General features: G+C 35.9%; 1 protein-coding gene across 1 annotated transcript in view; it reads right to left on the bottom strand.

The window, feature by feature from the left end:
• The window catches only part of KCNH7 (potassium voltage-gated channel subfamily H member 7), a 400,753-nt gene that overhangs the window by 18,025 nt on the left and 362,735 nt on the right, over positions 1–19,993 (bottom strand). Inside the window, exons 10-13 of the mRNA XM_023743782.1 lie at positions 16,792–17,044; positions 13,259–13,464; positions 10,289–10,388; positions 1,683–1,934 (exon numbers count right to left, since the gene is read on the bottom strand). Of these exons, the coding sequence (XP_023599550.1) occupies positions 1,683–1,934; positions 10,289–10,388; positions 13,259–13,464; positions 16,792–17,044 (811 nt within the window). The remainder of the gene's footprint in view (positions 1–1,682; positions 1,935–10,288; positions 10,389–13,258; positions 13,465–16,791; positions 17,045–19,993) is intronic.

Genomic DNA, 19,993 nt, shown 5'->3' with positions numbered 1-19,993 from the left:
TAGATATTTAGCTATGCATTTTCAAAGTAGTTATTTACTATTTGAATAAAGATTGCATTATAAATTTTTGAAAATTAAAAATTTACAGATATTAAAATTATTTGTTGGAATACTATTTTATTGTGCATGTAGAATAATTAAAAATAATTGGAAGAAGTGGCAAAGAAAAACATAAGATGAAGGGTATGAAAATTCAGTCAGCAGAGGTATTATAAAGTTGAATACAATGCCAAAAATATATCTTCAATAACCTGTCACTTGAGGCTCAAAATCCAGTGGTAAAACTCAAAACATAGTTTAAAAAAAAAGTCAGGCCCACATTAGGCTGACTTTTGGAGATAGTAGAGATGGTTCATCAAGCTCTTCAGAACTTTTGACATCCACAATACAACCTTTTCCTCTTTTTAGCACTTCCCAAAATTCATTTTCATAAATAACCAAAATGGGACATTTGGTAATGACATCTAATATTCCATTCTTCCACTGTGATAAATGAGGTACTATTTTCACCCACTTCATCAAGATTTTAGATTGTCCAGAGAACATATTCTTAGCTTACTTCAATGTGGGGTCATGGCAAAAACTGATTTGATAAGATAGGGAAAGTAGCTGTGGAAAAATGTAATAAGACTTTTGTTGTCAAATATAGTCATTGCAAATAATGGTGACACGGATAGATAATATTTACTTTGTCCCATAATTTTGCTATACTGCCAGTCTGAGAACATCCCATTTTTACCTTATTTATGATATATTCTTTTGACTTTTTTCTATGCCTTTGATTTTTTTATATATGCAGGGATATATTCAATGATTAAAGGGTTAGAAAAATAAAACCTGTGAGAAAATACTAAACCTAATTGGGGACTGTATTTCAGAATAGATAATTTATGCTTGTTATCTTGTTAACAATAACAATTGATTAGTTATTTAGAAAATATTATTCCTACCTTAAAGATGTGCAAACTGAGTCTTAGTGGGGTCTGTCAGTCACTTTTCCTAAGTCTTAATGGGAGCAAGTGACAGAGTTATAAATGGAACCCAAGTAATCTGAGCCACACCTATTCTCGCACCCACTTAATAGATAAATCTAACAAGATCTATAGATATAGCTCTGGTTATTCTAAGCTAATTGTTCTTCCAAGTGATAGTTCTCAAGTTTTTCTGAATTTTCCATCCTTTAGCATCAAATTTACATTCATTATTACCCTTCTTATGCATATTTTCTGCAGCAAAACCCATATATTTGGGTGTTTATTTTGGTGAAGATGTTAAATAAATGTATTCAAATGAGTTGGATCAAGAGCATACTTTATTCAGAGGTATTTCCACTAATTTTCTCATAATTCCCAGTAAAAAGAATCTTTGAGCACTTGTTGTAGTGTTATTGCATTGGCCTTTCATGCTATAAGCCATCAGGGTTCTCCATGTCATTACATTAAGTGTGACTGGTGATAAAAAACAAAACAAACAAAAAAACCTCTCATGCTTGGGAATAATTACCACTATTCCAGAATGGTACAAACGATTTGTAGATGATCTGAGATTTGAACTCTTTGCAAATATTTTATGAAATCGCAAAAGATTAGAGTAACATGTGTCAGTGCAGTTATTTGTGAAAAGTCGCCATTTTATGATGAGTACCAAAGAGAGACAACCTGATTCTGGAGAAACTCGATTACCTTTGCAAGAGTGACTTCTTTTATCTATGTGAATTCTTCCTGATGTGGACACTACTTCTTTAAAATTGAGTCCAGTTGCTTTCCCTACGCCTGGCGGGGAATCTACTATTCCTGAGAAGAGAGGCTTTTGTTCATCGTCAATGGAGGAGATGAAAGATGAAGATCTGCTTTTTTTCTCTTCCGTGTGTTTTTTTGAACTCTGATAATTTCTTATGGTGTCTCCAGAATCTTCAGCATCGTTTGTACTGTTTCCTTTCCCAAAATCTATCAAGGAAAGTTATTTTATAGAAGATAATTAAATATGACACTCTATGAATATTACACTACTTATACACTAACGACCTCCTTTTTATTAGTGATGTTCTTTGAATAACTTAATTTCTATAAAATCACCAGAAAAGTTCTTTCTCTCTTTTTTTTCTGCTAAAAGTGTAGCTAATTACATAGACTTTTTCTTAATTTGGGGAATATTAGATTATTCTTATGAAATACATGATTCATTTTAAAATTAAAAGATTATCTGGAAAGTAATAATATTTTATTTCAGGGAAAAATAACACTGTAAGATAACTTGCAGGCTTATGCCTGCTCAACAGTCACTTGTATTCTTGAAATCTGGTGCATTATCTCTTAAGGAAATAAAAAGGGAGGAGAAAGATGTCCCAATTCTAAAATATCAGCACTAGGCAGCTTGTTGTTTGTTTTTAAATGTCACGCCCTGGCATCTGTAGAGACCTTCATACATTGCAAAGGTGTAAACTGGAAGCTCCTTGTGCTAAAGGCTGGCAGCTGAATTTCAACTGCAGACATCAATGTAGTGACCTTGCAATTTTGGAGTTTGTTTGTGTAGCATGTTGCAAAGAACATAAAGCTAACTACAGTAATTAAGGTGGGTTTACCAATTACATTATAGCCAGTAGTGCCTATTAACTGTTTTATGCAGAAATATCAGGATAATTTCAGCCCTTAAGTTTGTGTTAGAATGTACGTCAGCAAGAACACTCAAAGAGACAAATACCAGAGGTTGTTTCCATTAGTTTCCTGGGGAGACAGTATAATTCTCCATCTGGTTACTGCTAATAACTAACCAACATACTATATCACTTTCTAGAGAAATGGTTGAGACAGTGTCTCCATCTACGCTCTGACTGGTTGTGCTTGCTTTGATTGTTATAGAAGGCAAAAAAAACCTGATTTAAGGCCACTCCAGAGACACTTCCAATTGTTTTTTAAAATTCCCATATGAAGTAGAAATTAGAGATTTTTTTCTTTATTTAAAAAAATCATAATTTAAAATATGAGAAGCCAGAAAGCAACCCAGTGTAAAAATGGATAGAGTTAAAAAGTCAGCCTCATGTAAACTTGTTATTAAGGAGTCAGTGTTCTGTCAATTAAAGTTAATATAACAAAAGGGGATAGCTCAATTTATTGTCCTTAAGAATTCACACTTGCTCAGTGACTTCATTTTTGCTGAGAAGACCACAGACCTTTCCGAACTCAAGCACTGCAGACATCATTGATCACTCAGTGTCACTTATGTTTCTCTATTCAACCACTAATCTAATTGTTGTAAGTATTTCGATCAGCTCTTCCTGCACAAACCCTTTTTCCTCCAGAGTCACTGACACAGCCTCTTCAAGCTTCTGAACTTCATTCTTGTCATTTCTTTCTGTTTACTTTGATTAACTTCTCCCCTCCTGAAAATTTGGTCAACATTCCCCACTTTATGAAGATATAATTTTGTTCCTCAAGAAATAATAGTTTCCAATTTTAGGTTGATAGATTTTTTTTTTAAAAAAGTAAAAGCTTCACTTTTCTAAATTATCCTCATATCTGCCAAGTGAATTTCATCAGTTTGCTGCTGCTAAGTAAACCTTTGTGCAGTTTGACCACCAGGGGCGTTTGAATGAGTTTTTCTTTTAAACACCTTCAGGGTATCTTTTCTGGCAGAATCAAATGCAAACTGATTTAACCATTCATTCATTTGGCTCTAAGTATGAAAATGCTAACATTAATATTTGTGTTGAATGTAGCTTAAAAATATTGAATCACTTTGTCTCTTTGGCTTGAGAGGTCTTGGAAGGCCTCTGTAGATTTTTAAATCCTCACACATCACCCGTCAAATGTCCTTGTTGGACTTGCTACATGAACCTCAGTCTTTGTTTACAAATTTATGGTCTAATTTTGTATGCTTAGGGACAAATTCATCAGTTAACATATATTGTTAAATTGAATTGTAGCTTGCTGATTTCCACTCAGGTTAAGTATTCACAAAATGTGGTGAGTGAAGGATTATTATTTAGTTCTAAAGTGAAATGGAGATTACTTCTTGTTCTTGGTATCTAAATCCTTTAGCAAAAATTCCATGTAAAAGCAGGATCATGAAAGAAGAAGAAATCGTTTGATATCTTTGAATTGTTCTACTACTTAAGGAGAATTCCTCCACCTTTATTTCCATGTTCCTTGCCACCTGACAGTCAGCCAGCTGCCTCCCGGAAAGCAGGCCATCTGAATGGTTTCTTTGATGCAGCTTGTCTGCAACAACAATTTTCTATTCCCTACTAAATAAATCACAGCTTCATCTTCTATCATCTACAATGAAAGTGGAAATGACACTCTATTTGTGGGTTAAAAATAGAAACTGCTCAGGCTGAGGCTGGAGGTTGGCTGATGAAATACATGAAATTGGGCTGAAATGCATTCTAATGAGCTTCCAGGTACCTCTAGATTTTGATGGCCTGTTCATTTCTGCCTTTTCTTAGTTAAAGTGGATTATTCGATGGCTACTAAATAGTATTAGGTACTGCTTTTTTCTTAATGCTATTTTTATTCTACTTAGTAATATTGTTCTGAGGGCATTGATCTGAAAGTGTTTAACATTTTCCTCTTTGCAAGCAGTGAGATTGTCTAATCACTATTTACCATCATTTTGCAAATAAAATTTTTTGCCTGTTTAGTTAAGCCTTAAAGTTGCTTTCTGATTTAGACAACTGAAAACTATTTTTAAAATCTTTTGTTTCTGCAGGCTGGCAGTTCATCTTTCTTTTCCTCATAGGACACAATTCTAAAGCATTTTGTGATTGGTCCTGCGGTGTCTCTCTGTGTTCAGAATGACTTGAACAGCACAGAAAAAGAGTGTCCAGATGGAGTCTTTCTCTCAGATTAATTACCATTTTATTTGTCAGACCCAACAGGTAGATCAACTTCTGGACAAAGGGAGACATTTAATGTACTCTCTCAGCATCTGAATGTTAGATTTCTTACTGGTAGCAATTTTTCAAAAAGCTGAGCATTTCCAGGAAGATGCATTTTAAAAATTGATTTCATTGGAAAATTGACCTCTAAAATATATTGTTTCCTTAGATTTCAAGTACCTTAGTTTCTCTCTAGTTTCAAAGAATGAAGACTAGTATCATTTTTCTGTATAAATAAAAAAATGAAAAATTTAAAACTATCTTAAAAATTGAAATAAAGAAACACTTACATACTAGTATTGCTGAAATGGATGAGAGATAGTCACTATTTGTTATTAGAGAAGATATTCCAGAGAGGCCAAAGTATAATACCAATATATTTAAACACTTAATTTAATAAAATTATAATTATACTTATGCCTGTTCTTCAAAATTAAGTTTAACAATGTATATATTTATTACTTACTTCAATAACTTTCATAGAAGTTATTTTATTTTGGAGAAACACTTTCAAAGCTTACTGACTTTTGGATGACCCTGTGAAATCATTAATCATTAAGCCACTATTACAAAGAGAGGAAGTTTATTGCTAAATAAATAAAGTGCCAGGTGTGATGAGCTCAAGATATTTCCACTCTCATATTTTGGGACATTACATGTCTTCAGTTGAAATATATAGAAGTGCCTGCCAATTTTAATAAAAATTATATGGGTAGGAAAATGAGAAGACTGCAGCCTCTCTTCCCTCCTCTTATGATGTGTAAATAATATATCTTAAAATGGGTTCCTGTTTTCAAGGCGATGTGTGGTACCATCTAAGTCCAATGGAAAGAGGATGATGAACATTTTGTTTTACTTTAATTTCCACTCCTTTGGTTGGCATGGACACATCATTAACAGTATTTTGATTATTTCCCCCTGTTTCTTGGATCTGTTACATTGCTGTTCTCATTGGCTTATTCTCTGACAAATGGTTATTGATTTCCTAAATCAATCATTAGTAACAACTTTGACACTAAATTTTCTGTCCCTGGAAAGAATTGAGCAGACTATTTCAAATATTTGGTCACAAAAACGCTATTGGTAGAAATGTGTGTGTGAATGTGTGTGTGTGTGTGTGTGTGTGTGTGTGTGTGTGTGTTTGTAGCTCATGTGCCATTATACAGGGTGGAGCATACATTCTGTTGTATTAATATATTATCTATCTTATAAAATATGAAAAATATAAAAATTTAAAAGCAATATTCCCCGTAACCCAATGGATCATAATGGCACACTCTGAGGTACGCACAATCTGATCTAACTTTGTAGACTCCTTAGAGAATATTTTCAACATGTTCTTACTGGCTATACCTCATTTACTTCTATTCTACCCAATCATATTATCAATGCTCGTGTCCACTCAATAGGTCATTGAAGATTTATTTTTATTCTTCATTATCTGTAACAATAGCTTTTTATTTCTATCTCAAGAACTATAACACCTCCTGGTACAATGACCCTAGTCAAATTAGGAAGGTCCTGGGCACCTCTTTGCCAGAATTTTAGGAAGAAAAGAGAGAACTACTAGATGATACCTTCAAAAAATACAAGGTGTCCGCCCTGGCCAGGTGGCTCAGTTGGTTGGAGTGTCCTCCTGTACACCAAAATTTTGCACATTCAATTGCTGGTCAGGGCATGAATGGGTGGCAACTGATTGATGTTTCTCACAGCAATGTTTCTCTCTATCTCATTCTCTGTCTCCCTCTCCCTTCTTCTCTGAAATCAATAAAAATATATTTAAAAAAACCATATTTTCAGATGAAGATTAAAAGAAATACAAGGGGTCCTCCTCAAATTGAGAACTGAACTGATGTCTCTTTCCTGTCAGGAAATGATTTTATTTTTCCAGAAGAAATGCTAAGCTCCTGAGGACAAACCACTGTCATCAAAAATTCATTTTAAGAGAGAAGTGATTCAATATGTTAAGCTTCTATTTGTTCAAGGTTCTCTCTATACCTATTCTTTTAAAATATATATTTTTAAATGTAAGCTCCATAGCATCATGTGGTAGGCAAGATTGGAAGGGGGTGGGGAGAGATGAGGATTGAAGCCCAAAGAGTTTCAGTGCCTAGTCGAGTAGGTATGTGGTGAGGTAATGCAGGACTCGATCTCTGTCTGTTCCCAATGCCCAACCATGTGTTCTTACCTTTGGTTCTTGATGCCTCTGCTGATCAATTCATAGTCAGTGTTCTTTGATGTCTGCTTTCAAAGTATTGTTTTCCATGAGCAGTAAACTAACTCTAATTAATGCTTTTCATAGATAGCTTTCAATTTATGGAGCTCCATATCATTTAGCCTCAATTATTTTCTGCAAGTTTTTTATACTTATATGTTTGTTTTCTCTTAGATAATTGATTATACATCAAGAAGTATAGAATGGACGGCCACCTTCAGAGCATTAGATTGGGGTGACATGGACTAAATTACTTTCAGCAACTTTGACACTTGTCTACAGTAGCATGAAGTTGTGAGACTAGACTAGGCTCTCAGGCTCTGGATAAATAAAGTTCATTATGTTTTCATATTAAGCAAATTGTGCTTACTCACTGAAACACCAAGAAATGTCAAAGAGCTACAGGAAGCCAGGCAAAACCCTTACTATCTACACTTTGTACAAAATGATGTCATAGACTAAGCCTGTGATTAGGGAAAAAGTTTTCAGAATCATTAGAAATGTCTAGTTGCATGAGCACAGTGTAAATTGTGCATGTTCTCGGAAGATAAAAACATTAGATAATTTAGCTTGCAAATGTGGAATCAAAACAAGATTAAGAGGAGGTTTAATAAATTTTCAACTCTTTGGGGTTCATTATAATATGAATAACACTATCAAGCTGCTCTTTGTTTCCAGCAAGGTCAAAATAAGAGATGAACTTCAGGATAAAGAATTTAGATTAAGTCTATAGAAGAATAACTTGACAGTAATGGTTCTGATTTTAGAAAAAGTCAATAAGAGAATAATGAAGGACATTGAAGAAATAAATTATCACCTATCTGTGAGAGATTTATTGTTCCATAATCAGCCATAGGATACAATAATTATCCCGATTCAACAAATATTTATCAATTCTTCTTTGCTAAAGGAATTTATAGTTTCGTAGAGAAAAAGGACAAATACACCAATAACTATTGTACAGGGCAGATTTTGACAATATAACAAGAGGCAAGTGCCTTGAGAATTCTTAAGAGAAAGAATAACTATATATTTGTGGAATTCAAGAAAGAATTTATGTTGAATATGTCTTTAGAGATTTACATTGACAAAAAATGTAATGTTAGTGGATGAAAAAGTGAGTATTGTGGCTGCGTGCGCGTGCTTGCGTGTGTGTGTGTGTGTGTGTGTGTGTGTGTGTGTGTTTGAGGACAGGGAGGTAAAGTTTGATTAAGATAATAATATAAGCAAAAACACAGAAATAATTTACATGGACAAGAGGGCAGTTTAGTTCACTAGAAATATAGAGCTAATTTAAGCTAGTAGATGAGCTCCCCTTCGGTGAGGATTCAGAGAGAAGAGGGCCAAGAAAAGAACTTGGATTAAGAAAGCAAAAGGGGGAAGAGAATCAAAAGGAAGATGCATGCATTTTACTTTATTGACTCATTAATTTTTTTAACGAATATTTGTTGAACTCTTATTATGTGGCAAGCACTGAAAGGTGACTAAATATTTACTACCTTCATGGGGCTTATGATCTAGAGGCAGACAATATCTATGAAATAACGATGCAAATAAACATAGAAGTACAACTGGAATGTTGCAAAAGAGAAGAGCTGATCGTGGAAGGTCAGGTTAAGTAGTGATAGAATGGGTGGAATCAGATAAGACTAAAGAGGTAGACATAGACCACCCTATTAAGAATTTAGGGAATGTGAAGCCCTTAGAGGGCTTTAAATAAGTGGGTGACATAAACTTAACTACATTTTGAAAAATAAATTCACCAGTTGTCCAGTGTGGAGAATAGATCAGAGAGAGTCAAGGTAAGTTGGGATGCTATTTCAGTATTGCAGGTGACAGATTATGATATTTTGACTCAGAGTTGTGGCCCTGAAGATGGAAAGAAGTAAACCAAAAAGGCCCTAGTTTGATGACTAAATGGAGATGTATTGGAGGTAACAATAATAAGACTTGTTGCCAGAGTTGATGGAGAGGTTGAGAGAAGGTTGGGGCCTAGATGGCTACATGGCTGTGCAGTTGATTGAATGGTGGTGCCATTGAGAGACATAGCAACTGATGGAGAGACAGGTTTCCAGGGGGACGTTGTGAGTTGAGTTTAGGAAATCTTGAGTTTGAGCTGCCTTTGAGATCTCCAGTTGATGGTTTAATAAGCAGTTGGGTATACTAGTATGAGGTTGAAGCTTAGATGGTCTGGGATTAAATATGCACACTTCCTATGTGAGAATATATAAAACTGTAAGCATAAACATAGAATAAGAAGAGAAGAGGGCCTAGGACCATGCCTTGAGAAACTTTAGTAACTAATGGCCGAGTTTAAAAGATAATAATTTTGTGACTTTCTTCAAAGAATTACTGAGAGTAGGAGGAAAACAGGAAGAGTGCAGAGTCACAGATGCCAAGAGAGAAATACACAAGAAGAAGAAGAGAATTGGTTTACAGTGATTCTGCTGAGAGGCCAAATGAAGTGAAGACTGGAATGTGTGATGGATCAGCATGAGGTAAGAGTGGGGGCTTCTTCAGGAAAGCCTTCTCCCATCTGCCCAGGCACAATTAGAAGTATCCTCATTTGGCTTCCCACGGAGGTTTGCTTACTCTGGTTACAGCACCTAGTATTTATATTTGAAATAATAGAGGGTTTATCATCTCTTTTCTTCGGGAGGACAAGGGCTGTTTTACACCATTTGTTTCTCAGAGATGGAGTAACTCTTTAAAATTGTGAAATGTTAAATGTATGTTTGTTGTATTTATGAGTAAAACATAAAGAGTAGTTAAAAGGACAGAAAATTCTAGAGAGGACTAAGAATGGCAAGTACCTCAGAGATACCATCTTCATGAATGTCCTGCATGTGTGAGGACTAAGCACTGAGCCTGTGAGAAGTCTCTTCTCTCCAGAACACTCTGCTCAGAATTCTGAGGCATAATTATTCAGCTGTTATTAATTGGCCTCCTTTAAAGAAATCTATGCTATTTCTCTATTTGTGATGTCCTTGTAGTTATCAGATGGCTTTGTTGAATGACATTGCTGACAGCTGTCAATCAGGAACCATATCATTAGCTACTGAATAAGAGCAAAGGATTTGCCTTCCTAAAACCTGAATAAAGTGTCCCCTTTTCATCAGAAGTATAATGAGCAATTACGTAAAAAGAGCTAATAACCACATGCTCTACAGTTCAACTTTATAAATAGAATGAATTACCTGTCTCTCCTTCACTATCAAATGATAATTTCCTTCTTCGCAGTTTACAGTTGTCTCCTTCTGAGTCATTCATGGACTGTGATCGTAGTAAGAGATCAGCCTTTGTTAATAGGACATGAAGATAAAATGGAAGATTATTCAATTTAAATAATGTATTATCAGTAAACTCTTTACTATTTCAAATGATTTCAACCACCGTGAGACTTAATTATTAGACTGTAGGCAAACAGCCATGATGCTTTGCTTAATGATTATCTCTAAATTATAAAGTAGACTGATAGAATAATTCTAATCATTTCCCATTTTCCATAGTATGCGAAATTATAGTTTTAGAAGCTATTTATCAGAAATGTTTGGGGATGATGTTGACAACATTTAGAGACTATGTTCTTTCATGTGGAATGTATTTTATGTAACTTGGTAAAGTTAAAATAAAACAATAACAATTTTTAAAATCCTTGCAGAATGTGTATTATTTCAGAAAAAAAAGAGAGTGAACTAATTATAATTAGCTGTGATGTTTAAACTGCATGGTAATGATTAGAAGGTGGTATAGTTACACAATGGAATACTACTCAGCCATAAAAGAAGAAAATCTTACCCTTTTTGATAGCATGGATGGACCTGAACAGCTAAGTAAAATAAGCCAGTCAGAGAAAGGCAAGTACTATATGATTTCACTTATATGTGAAATCTAGTACCCTAGTGACCTTAAAAATCAAGCTAAAAAGTTTTTGCACAGAAAAGAAATTCATCAAGAAAATTAAAAAACACACACAAAAAAACAACCCACTGAATAGGAGAACATATTCTCCAATGATACATTCTACAAGGGGTTAATAGCCAAAATTTATAAAGAACTCATAGAAATCAATACCAGGAAAACAAACAATCCAATTATAAAATGGGCAAAGGACCTGAAAAGACAATTCTCCAAAGGGGACATACTGATAACTAATATATATATGCTCAATGTCACTAATTGTCAGAAAAATGCAAATTAAAACTATCAGATATCACCTCATATTTTTCAGAATAGCTATCATCAATAAATCAATAAACAACAAATGTTGACAAGGATTGAAGATAATTGAACCCTCGTGCACTATTGGTAGGATTGCAACTTGGTGTAGCAACTATAGAAAGAGTATGGAGGTTCCTCAAAAGCCTAAAAGATAAAAGTGCCTTATGACCCAGCAATTATGCTTCTGGGTTGTATGTTCGAAGAAATCCAAAACACTAATTGGAAAACATATGCACCCCTACTTTCATTGCAGTGTTATTCACAGTAGTCAAGATATGGAAGCAACCCAAGTGCCCATAAATGGACAAATGGATAAAGAAGTGGTGTGTCTGGATAGTGTGGCTCAATGGTTGAGCATCTACCCATGCACTAGTAGGACACTGGCTCAATTCCCAGTCAGGGCACATGCCCAGGCTTCAGGTTCAATCCCCAGCAAGGGGCATGCAGGAGGCAGCAGATCAATGTTGATGTTTCTCATTGATGTTTCTATCTCTCCCTCTCTCTATCTAAAATCAATAAAAACATATTTTAAAAAAAGAAGTGGTGGTACATATATACAATGGAATGTTACTTGGCCATAAAAAAGAATCTTACTATTTGGGACAATATGGATGAACTTAGAGGGTATTATGCTAAGTAAAATAAGCCAGTCAGAGAAAGACAAATACCATGTAATTTCACTTATATGTAGAATCTAAAGAACTAAATAAACAAACAACAGAAACAGACTCAGATATAGAGAACAAACTGAGGGTTGCTAGATGAGAGGAGGTTTGGGTATTCCAGTGAAAAAGGTGAAGGAAGTTAGAAGTACAAAATAGTGAAAAAGGAAAAGGGATGTAATGTACAATATAAGAAATAGTAATATTGTGATAACTATGCATGGTGCCAGGTGGGTACTAGAATTATCAGGAGGACACTTTGTAAATTGTATAATTGTCTAAACATTATGCTGTACACCTGAAACTAATAATAAAATAATATTGAATGTCAACTGTAAATAAAACAAATTTAAGTCTCTCACAGTACATGGGAATGACCGTAGCTCCAGGAAGAATTAAATCTGCCGTCTTTTACCTAACTATTTACTTGAGGATCTTTATTTCCAGAGAGTATATAGTTAGCATTAAGATACATTGGCAAGTTTCAAAAGCCCAAAATTTTATTTCTGACTAAAAAAATATTTGGAATTGGAGTTGGGATTACAGGATTTTTTTGGAGGGGGGAGGATGGAGGAATAATCTAACAATAAATGTGGGCTGCTACAGAAGTTCTATATTCTTAAAACAGTGGTAGATCATAAGGATGTATGTTCACAGTGGAGGAGAGTGAGAGATACAAGGGCTACACTCTCAAAACTCATTTAAAAAGATTTTATGTAAAATCACTTAAAATATTTTATTAGACTATATGCTATCCATTCTGAAGTACTAATTTTGATGCAGGTATAAGCCTGATTAATTTTTACCTATGTCATTTGGAAATTGTGTTAAATATGGATATAAAGTGGAATAAGTTTACTTTTTTATTATTAAAAAGACATTACTAACCAATGTCTGGTGTAAAAAATAGCTGAGAGAATATTTAACCTCTGTATAAGATAAATTTGGTTAGGGAATTTTCAATACTCTAGAATCACCCATTTCTTACAAATAGTTGTCCAATATAAGCCAAGGTTATTTTATATCAAGTATGCCACCTAAGAGGTCCTAAGAGGTAAGATTTAATTGACCTACTTAGAGTTATTTAATATATTTGAAAGTAATTAGACTAAATTCATTCCCTATAATTTAGAAATTCAATATTAAGTAGGCTTTTTCTTCCAAATATTCAGAATTGGTAGTTTTGTTACAATATTTTGCTTGACCTTTCAGAGGTATTTGAGCAATCCAAGAATAAAATAAAATGTCAAAAGTATAAGAAATAAGCAAACAGTTCACATATACCTTTGCACTCTCATGTCTTAGGTTGAAAGTCAACTCTAGGTTTGTGAGAAAGTGATCAGAAAACTCAGGATACATATCCAGAACCTCTAACAAATCTTCTCTCTGGATCTTATGCAAATCACAGTATGTTAGAGCTCTTACATCTGCGTTAGACTTTCCAGGTTTGGCATAAAGATGAACCATTTCTCCAAATATATCATTTTTCCCTTTAAAAAAGAAAAAAAGAAAATGAATTAAAGAAATATGAATTGAATGTTGTTATTTTTTTTGTGTTATTTTTTTTTTACAAGTAGAAGGGAACCACTGACTAATCTCTGAACTAAAAAGCCTATATAATAAAGAGGTAATATGCAAATTGACCATCACTCCAATACACAAGATGGCTGTCCCCATGTGGTCAAAGATGGTCACCACAAGATGGCCAGCAGGGGAGGGAAGTTGGGAGGGACAAGGCCTGCAAGGGAAGGCAGTTGGGGGCAATCAGGCCTTCAGGGGAGGGCAATTAGGGGAGATCAGGCCAGTAGGGGAGAGAAGTTGGGGGCAACAAGGTTGGCAAGGGCAGTTAGGGGTGACTGGGCCAACAGGGGAGGACAGTTGAGTGCAACCAGGCCTACAGGGGAGGAGAGTTGGGGGGGACAAGGCCTGCAGAGGAGGACAGTTGGGGGGGACCAGGCCTGTAGGGAAAGACAGTTAGGGGCGACCAGGCCAGCAGGGGAGGGCAGTTGGAGGGGCGATCAGGCCTGCATGGGAGGGCAGTTGGGGGCAACCAGGCCTGCAGGGGAGGGCAGTTGGGGGGGACAAGGCCTGCAGAGGAGGGCAGTTGGGGGGGACCAGGCCAGCAGGGGAGGGCAGTTAGGGGCAATCGGGCCAGCAGGGGAGCAGTTAGGCATAGATCAGGCTGGCAGGGGAGTGGTTAGGGAGTGATCAGGCTGGCAGGCAGAAGCAGTTAGGGGCAAACAGGCAGGCAGGCCGGCAAGTGGTTGGGACCCAGCAGTCCTGGATTGTGATAGGGATGTCCGACTGCCGGTTTAGGCCTGATCCGGTCTAAACCGGCAGTCGGACATCCCCCGAGGGGTCCCATATTGGAGAGGGTGCAGGCTGGGCTGAGGGACACCTCCCCCCCCCCAGTGCACGAATTTCATGCACTGGGCCTCTAGTTTCAAATATAAAACCCATGGTCAACAGACTCTTGAGTAGTCACCTCATAGTAACTACTTAGTTTGTTTGCTGAATAGAATTTGTCTTTTAGTGCACTGGTCCTAGTATAAACTCAACTACTTTCTTGTTTTGATTCTTTGGCTAAACAACTAGAAAGCAGCAAATATGGCCTTACTCTGCTATCCCCCACATTGCTAAGAAAAGGGCCTTGTCATATAGGTGTGGTCTAATTTTGTCAATGCAGAAATATGAGAAAGGCTATGTGAGTCAGACTCATGAACTTTCTATCTCAGGGTGGTCTCTGCAGGAGATGCTAAGCAAGGGGTTATGGTGGAACACTTTTCCACTTAGAGGACTAGGGGTACAATTTGAACATACCCTGTTTCCTTTAGTAACCACTTTTGGATTTGCCTTTAATGAATTTATCCCATTGTTTAATAATCTAGTTATATTTTCTCAACATACACATTCATACTTTCTTATCACATGGCCTTTATTCTAAAAGTGTGTCCTTGTAGTCTTTCCAAACCTGGGGTTAATTTAGTGTCTGGCTTCTGATGTGCCTTCCCCATCCCCTCTGCCTGGCTGAACAGTGAGGATGATAATGACAGCAGCAACAAATGCTCATTAAAGACTAAGTAGGTGCCAGGCACTGTGTCAATGCTTAGGTGCATTATTTAACTTAATACCCCAAATAACCCCATAAAGAAATTGCTAATTCTTATCCAAATTTTATGAATATGTAAAGAGGATTAAAGAGTTCAACTGATTAGGTCAAGATGACCTACTTAGATGGGTAACAGGAGGGAGAGAGTAACTATGAATAAATCCCATGCATTCTGACTCCAGTCAAAATCTTTACACACCACTTGTGTTTAAATTCCCTCCAATATTTTCCCTGAATGTCATGGCCACTCAGATTTTTCTGTCTGAATGTCAAGACACTTAAAAAAATTGTGCCTGTAGAATATGTACTAAATAACTCTTGATAGATTATTGATTACATGTAGATTATTGATTACATGACTTTTAAAGATCATTAGTGGAAGTGTAAAATAGTACTTGCTTGCAAATATCCTGGTTTCTTTTCATATTTAGAAAAAACCTCCCTGGATCTGTTAACTTTATTTTTCTTAAATATAATTGTATTGTATTCAGAGAGGAAGGGAGAGGGAGAGATAGAAACATCAATGATGAGAGAGAATCATTGATCAGCTGCCTTCTGCACACCCCATACTGGGGATTAAGCGCACAACCCTGGCATGTGCCCTGATTGAGAATTGAACTGTGACCTCCTGTTTTATAGGTTGATGCTCAACCACTGAGCCATGGAAGCTGGGCTGTTAACTTCATTTTTGTTAGACAAGTTCATACATACCCGACCATGGAAACCATCAAAGACTTTGAAACAATAAAGTTCTAAATATTAAAAATATGCTGTAGTGTTCTTACCTTAAATGTGAATTGAGTGGGAAGAAATCAGATCCCATATCTTTGTAATAAAAATTGATATTAGAGCAAATACATTAACTTTAAATAATGCTTAGCTTTTAAAAAATAGAATTAATAATCACAACTTGTGAAGACTTCAGGTGGATTTGGAGACAGAAAAGGAGAATATCTTCATATTCTTTACAGTTTTGGTACTTAAGTATAGGTATTATCAAAGAAAATCCCAGAACTAAATTCAGCCTGGGCTTTGTATTTCAATTAGCTTATACGACTGTGAACGAGCAAAAAGTAAGCCAGTCAACATATATACCTTAGCTATGTTCACCCTGACTTAATATATTTTTAAGAGACCATCTGGACAGATGACTCTCTTTTGCACTCAAACCAGTTTATTGCTAATTATAATATCCTCACTGAAAGTTCATAGCTCTTATCTCCTAGGTAACGACTCATGTAATTCCGTTTGATGGCACACACCAGGTTAAAGTGCATGGCAAATAGGTGAAATACATCAAAACCTAAACCCAGTCCAACAGGGCATTGGCACATTCTAGCTCTAGCTACTATGCTTACAATATGTACATTTTATTTAAGGGGTAAAAGGACCAAGCATGAATCCAAAATCCTCTAAGATGAAAAGGAGAATACTGACTACTTTCATATAACGGCCATCAAATGCCTATACAGCTACCAAGGACAGAAGAGTGCCATGGAACCGTTTACACATCAGAGGAAAAGTGAGAGTCAAGAGAGGTTAATTTGATTTGAATTGAATTGAAATGAAGCTTTAAAATTACCCATCAGTCTTAAGTTGTACCCATGAATAAATAAAATCAGTCAATTTTTTTTTATGTGATTTTAAAAACTCTGCATCGCACCAGGTTGTAACTGACTTTGTCCCCACCCAGTTCTAAAACACTCACCCAGAATAGCTACTACAATGTCATCTTTGAGGATTTCAATGGAGCCTCTGGATAAGAAATAAAGTGCAGTGAGGACATCCCCACAGTGAACCAGAGTGTCTCCCGGAGGTGCATGGGTGGTCTTAAACTTCATTGCCAAAGCTCTAAGGCAACCTTTACTTGCCCCCCGAAAGGCTTTGCAGTTTTGTAGCAAAGTCTGGTTGAGATGTAGACAAATGTCAGCTTGTAAACATTCTGGGAAACCCTTGAGGACCTGAAGAGAAAAAGCAAAGAGTTTCATACCGCAGCACACAGGGCACCTCCACCTGAAATAAAATGTATTTCTTGCTCACAGAACCGCAGGCGTGATAATTGTTACACAGGAGTTCTCACAATCCTTCTACCTCGCCTACCTTAATGAATACTTGGTTTGCTAAACATGTTAAAATTTTAACTAAAATACTTGTTCTCTAAATTAACTGCAGGCATTCAGACTCAACACAAATGTTATCTCGTTAAAATGTAATGCCTACAACGTTTCACACTGCTTCTCATTCCCTGCCTTATGTTCTTTAACATCATGCCGTGCACAGATATAATACAATGTGACAATCAATAAGACATAATTAATGAAAGGCAGTACAATTAGAAAGACAACTTTGTGAAGAAATCTCAAGTCAATTTGGATTGCTATCTCTGGCATCTGTGTCTTAGTTATAATTTATAAAAATACAATCCTGAAATAGCCATTGTCATTGCAAAGGTCATATACCAGAGTGCTATTAGTTAACAGTACTAGGATTATTTTTGTTTCATATGCACATTATTAGTACTAAATATTGTGGTAAGCACTGAAAATAGAGAATGAGAACAGGAATCATACTTTAAATGTCTAGTTTAGTTTTTAGAATTGGAAATTGTGCCAGAATTTACAATGCATACATAAAGTTTCTAACAGTGCTACTATTTTGACAGCCTATTCAGTGACTAATTTAAAACTTGTAGAAAACATTAAATAATAGCTTGTGACAAGTGCTACTTAATTTAAACTGAATAAAATTTTATGCTATTTTATAGAATTCTCAGCATTCAGTGGGAAAAGGCACTTAACGTTTGCTTCTCTGCATGTATTTAGCTATTTAGGGTGTCATATGTAGATTTTAATTATCATGTTGGCTTTCAGTAAAAATAAATCCATTTATATATGTTTTGGGGGTAAGAGGGAGAAGGCATCATACAGTGCCCAATAATGCAATTTTAGGATTTCCTACCTTTTTGGGTTAACCTATTGCTGTTCAATATAGTTAAAAGTAATCATGAATTATTTGTATAGATAATTCAAATGTATGTGACCCATAAAGGAACTTCAAATTAGATTGTATTTGAGTTAACTTGCAATTATTATTACTTTAAATATTAAAGCACCCACAGGGACCCTGGTTCCGTAGAGCCCTGTGGAATGCAATTGGTCAGACTGACTATGATTATGGTGCAAAAGGATCAAAGAGAGAATCAATGAGAGATCTGAAACACAACCACTATCTCCAATCTTGTCTCCTTCACTGTAGAGTCACCCACAGAAATGGGTCAAGGGTTTTTTTAGAAGAAAACCCAGGGAATATGAGTTCTGGTCATGAATTTGCCACAGGTTGATGCTTGTGCAAGTCACTTCATCCATCTGTGTTTCTTTGCCAGAGAATAAGAGCCTTTACAATATTGAACATTGTCCTGCGTGCCAATCGTCAGACACTGCTCACTCAGCTCTGTTCAGCTGTAGGAACTCAGACTTTTGTGCTGAAATTTCTGTGTTATCTGGCTCAGACCCAAAAGAACGGAGCCGTCCTCCTCTGAAACCTCTTCCCTTAACTGTAGCTTTCAGACTTCATCTACGTGCCTAGACTCCTGACAGGTTTCCTACTTGGATTTCAATATGTAACTTGCCTAGTCTTTGCCCATTCCTGCCTTTAGGGCTGGATGCTCTTTTCCCCACCGTTTATTGGGATCCAACAGTCCAACTCCTCTCAACCTTCCAGGTTTCTGATCCCCTCTACCTATTGAAACTATTACTAGTACATTGGATTCCTTGGAGAGTGATGCTAGACTGGAATCAAGCTAGGTTTGGGCACTGTTTTCTGAAACAGGGCCACTTTATTTGGGAGTGTTAAAGTAGGAAAAAAACAAAACAAAAAACTGTTCACCGGCCTCTGCATATGATGTACTTTTCCTCCCTGAAGTTGTGACCTCAGCATAACTCTTAGCTATCCCCATACAGATAAAATGTAAAGAGCAGCACACCAAGTAACAAATTAGATATGCCTATTTTTCTCTTAATATTTGGCTGTAATAAAGTACAAAAAGGCATGTTATATTTCATGTAAATAGGGGAGATATTGCTACCATTATAGTAGTTGAAATGAGAATGCTGAACTTGTAGTTGCTATTTCTGGCATTTTCCTGAAATTTCTCAGTCATACTTTCTGAATATAGCTTGGATATAGAAGGAAAAATTATGCACGTGTATACACAGATGCTTTGAGTTGGAAGGTGCAGATGAGATGGAGGTAGGGGAGATTCATTTCTCTGAGTGTGTTTTATGAGCTATAGAATCAGATAGGCATTTGTGACTTTGGTTTTTTCTACTGTAAAAGTAATAATATCTACTTGACAGGGTTATGCTCACAATTAAATGCAATAATGTGTGTAAATTTTATGTATTGTAAATGTTCCATAAACATTTCACTTCTGACCCTTTACTTATTCCTTCCTCCCTTCTTTTCTTCCTTTGTTTGGTCATAAATATTTATTGTTGCTGAAGAACTTGTATGTTGTCTTTAGCTCAAAATTGAGAGATATGACCCCATTTTATTGTTTTCTTTGGTCTCGGTGAATAAGAAATTCCCTACTAAATTTTGTGCTCCATTTCCTCAACAGAGCTTAAGAATTCTTTATCCCCTCATTTCTCTAACTTTTGTTCCCTGTTTCTGACTTGTGTTAAATATTTTGGCTTACTTGCACTTAGGTTTTCACTGCAAGTTGTCTTACTTTCTGTTTGGAAGCAGGCAGTTACTAAACTCAATTTACAAGTGTGATCTTGGAATTCCAATATTCTGATAATCATTCACAAATACTTAAAGGGAACTTGGGAAAGTTTTTCAACATCATTCTCTTCTCAAGTATCCTTTTAAAATGTTGCCATCTCCTAACAGTCATTTTATTAGAAGTG

This window comes from Myotis lucifugus, unplaced genomic scaffold (genome assembly GCF_000147115.1).
Source record: "Myotis lucifugus unplaced genomic scaffold, Myoluc2.0 scaffold_5, whole genome shotgun sequence".
NCBI classification, from domain to species: domain Eukaryota; kingdom Metazoa; phylum Chordata; class Mammalia; order Chiroptera; family Vespertilionidae; genus Myotis; species Myotis lucifugus.
This window is presented reverse-complemented; position numbering and strand designations above follow the sequence as displayed.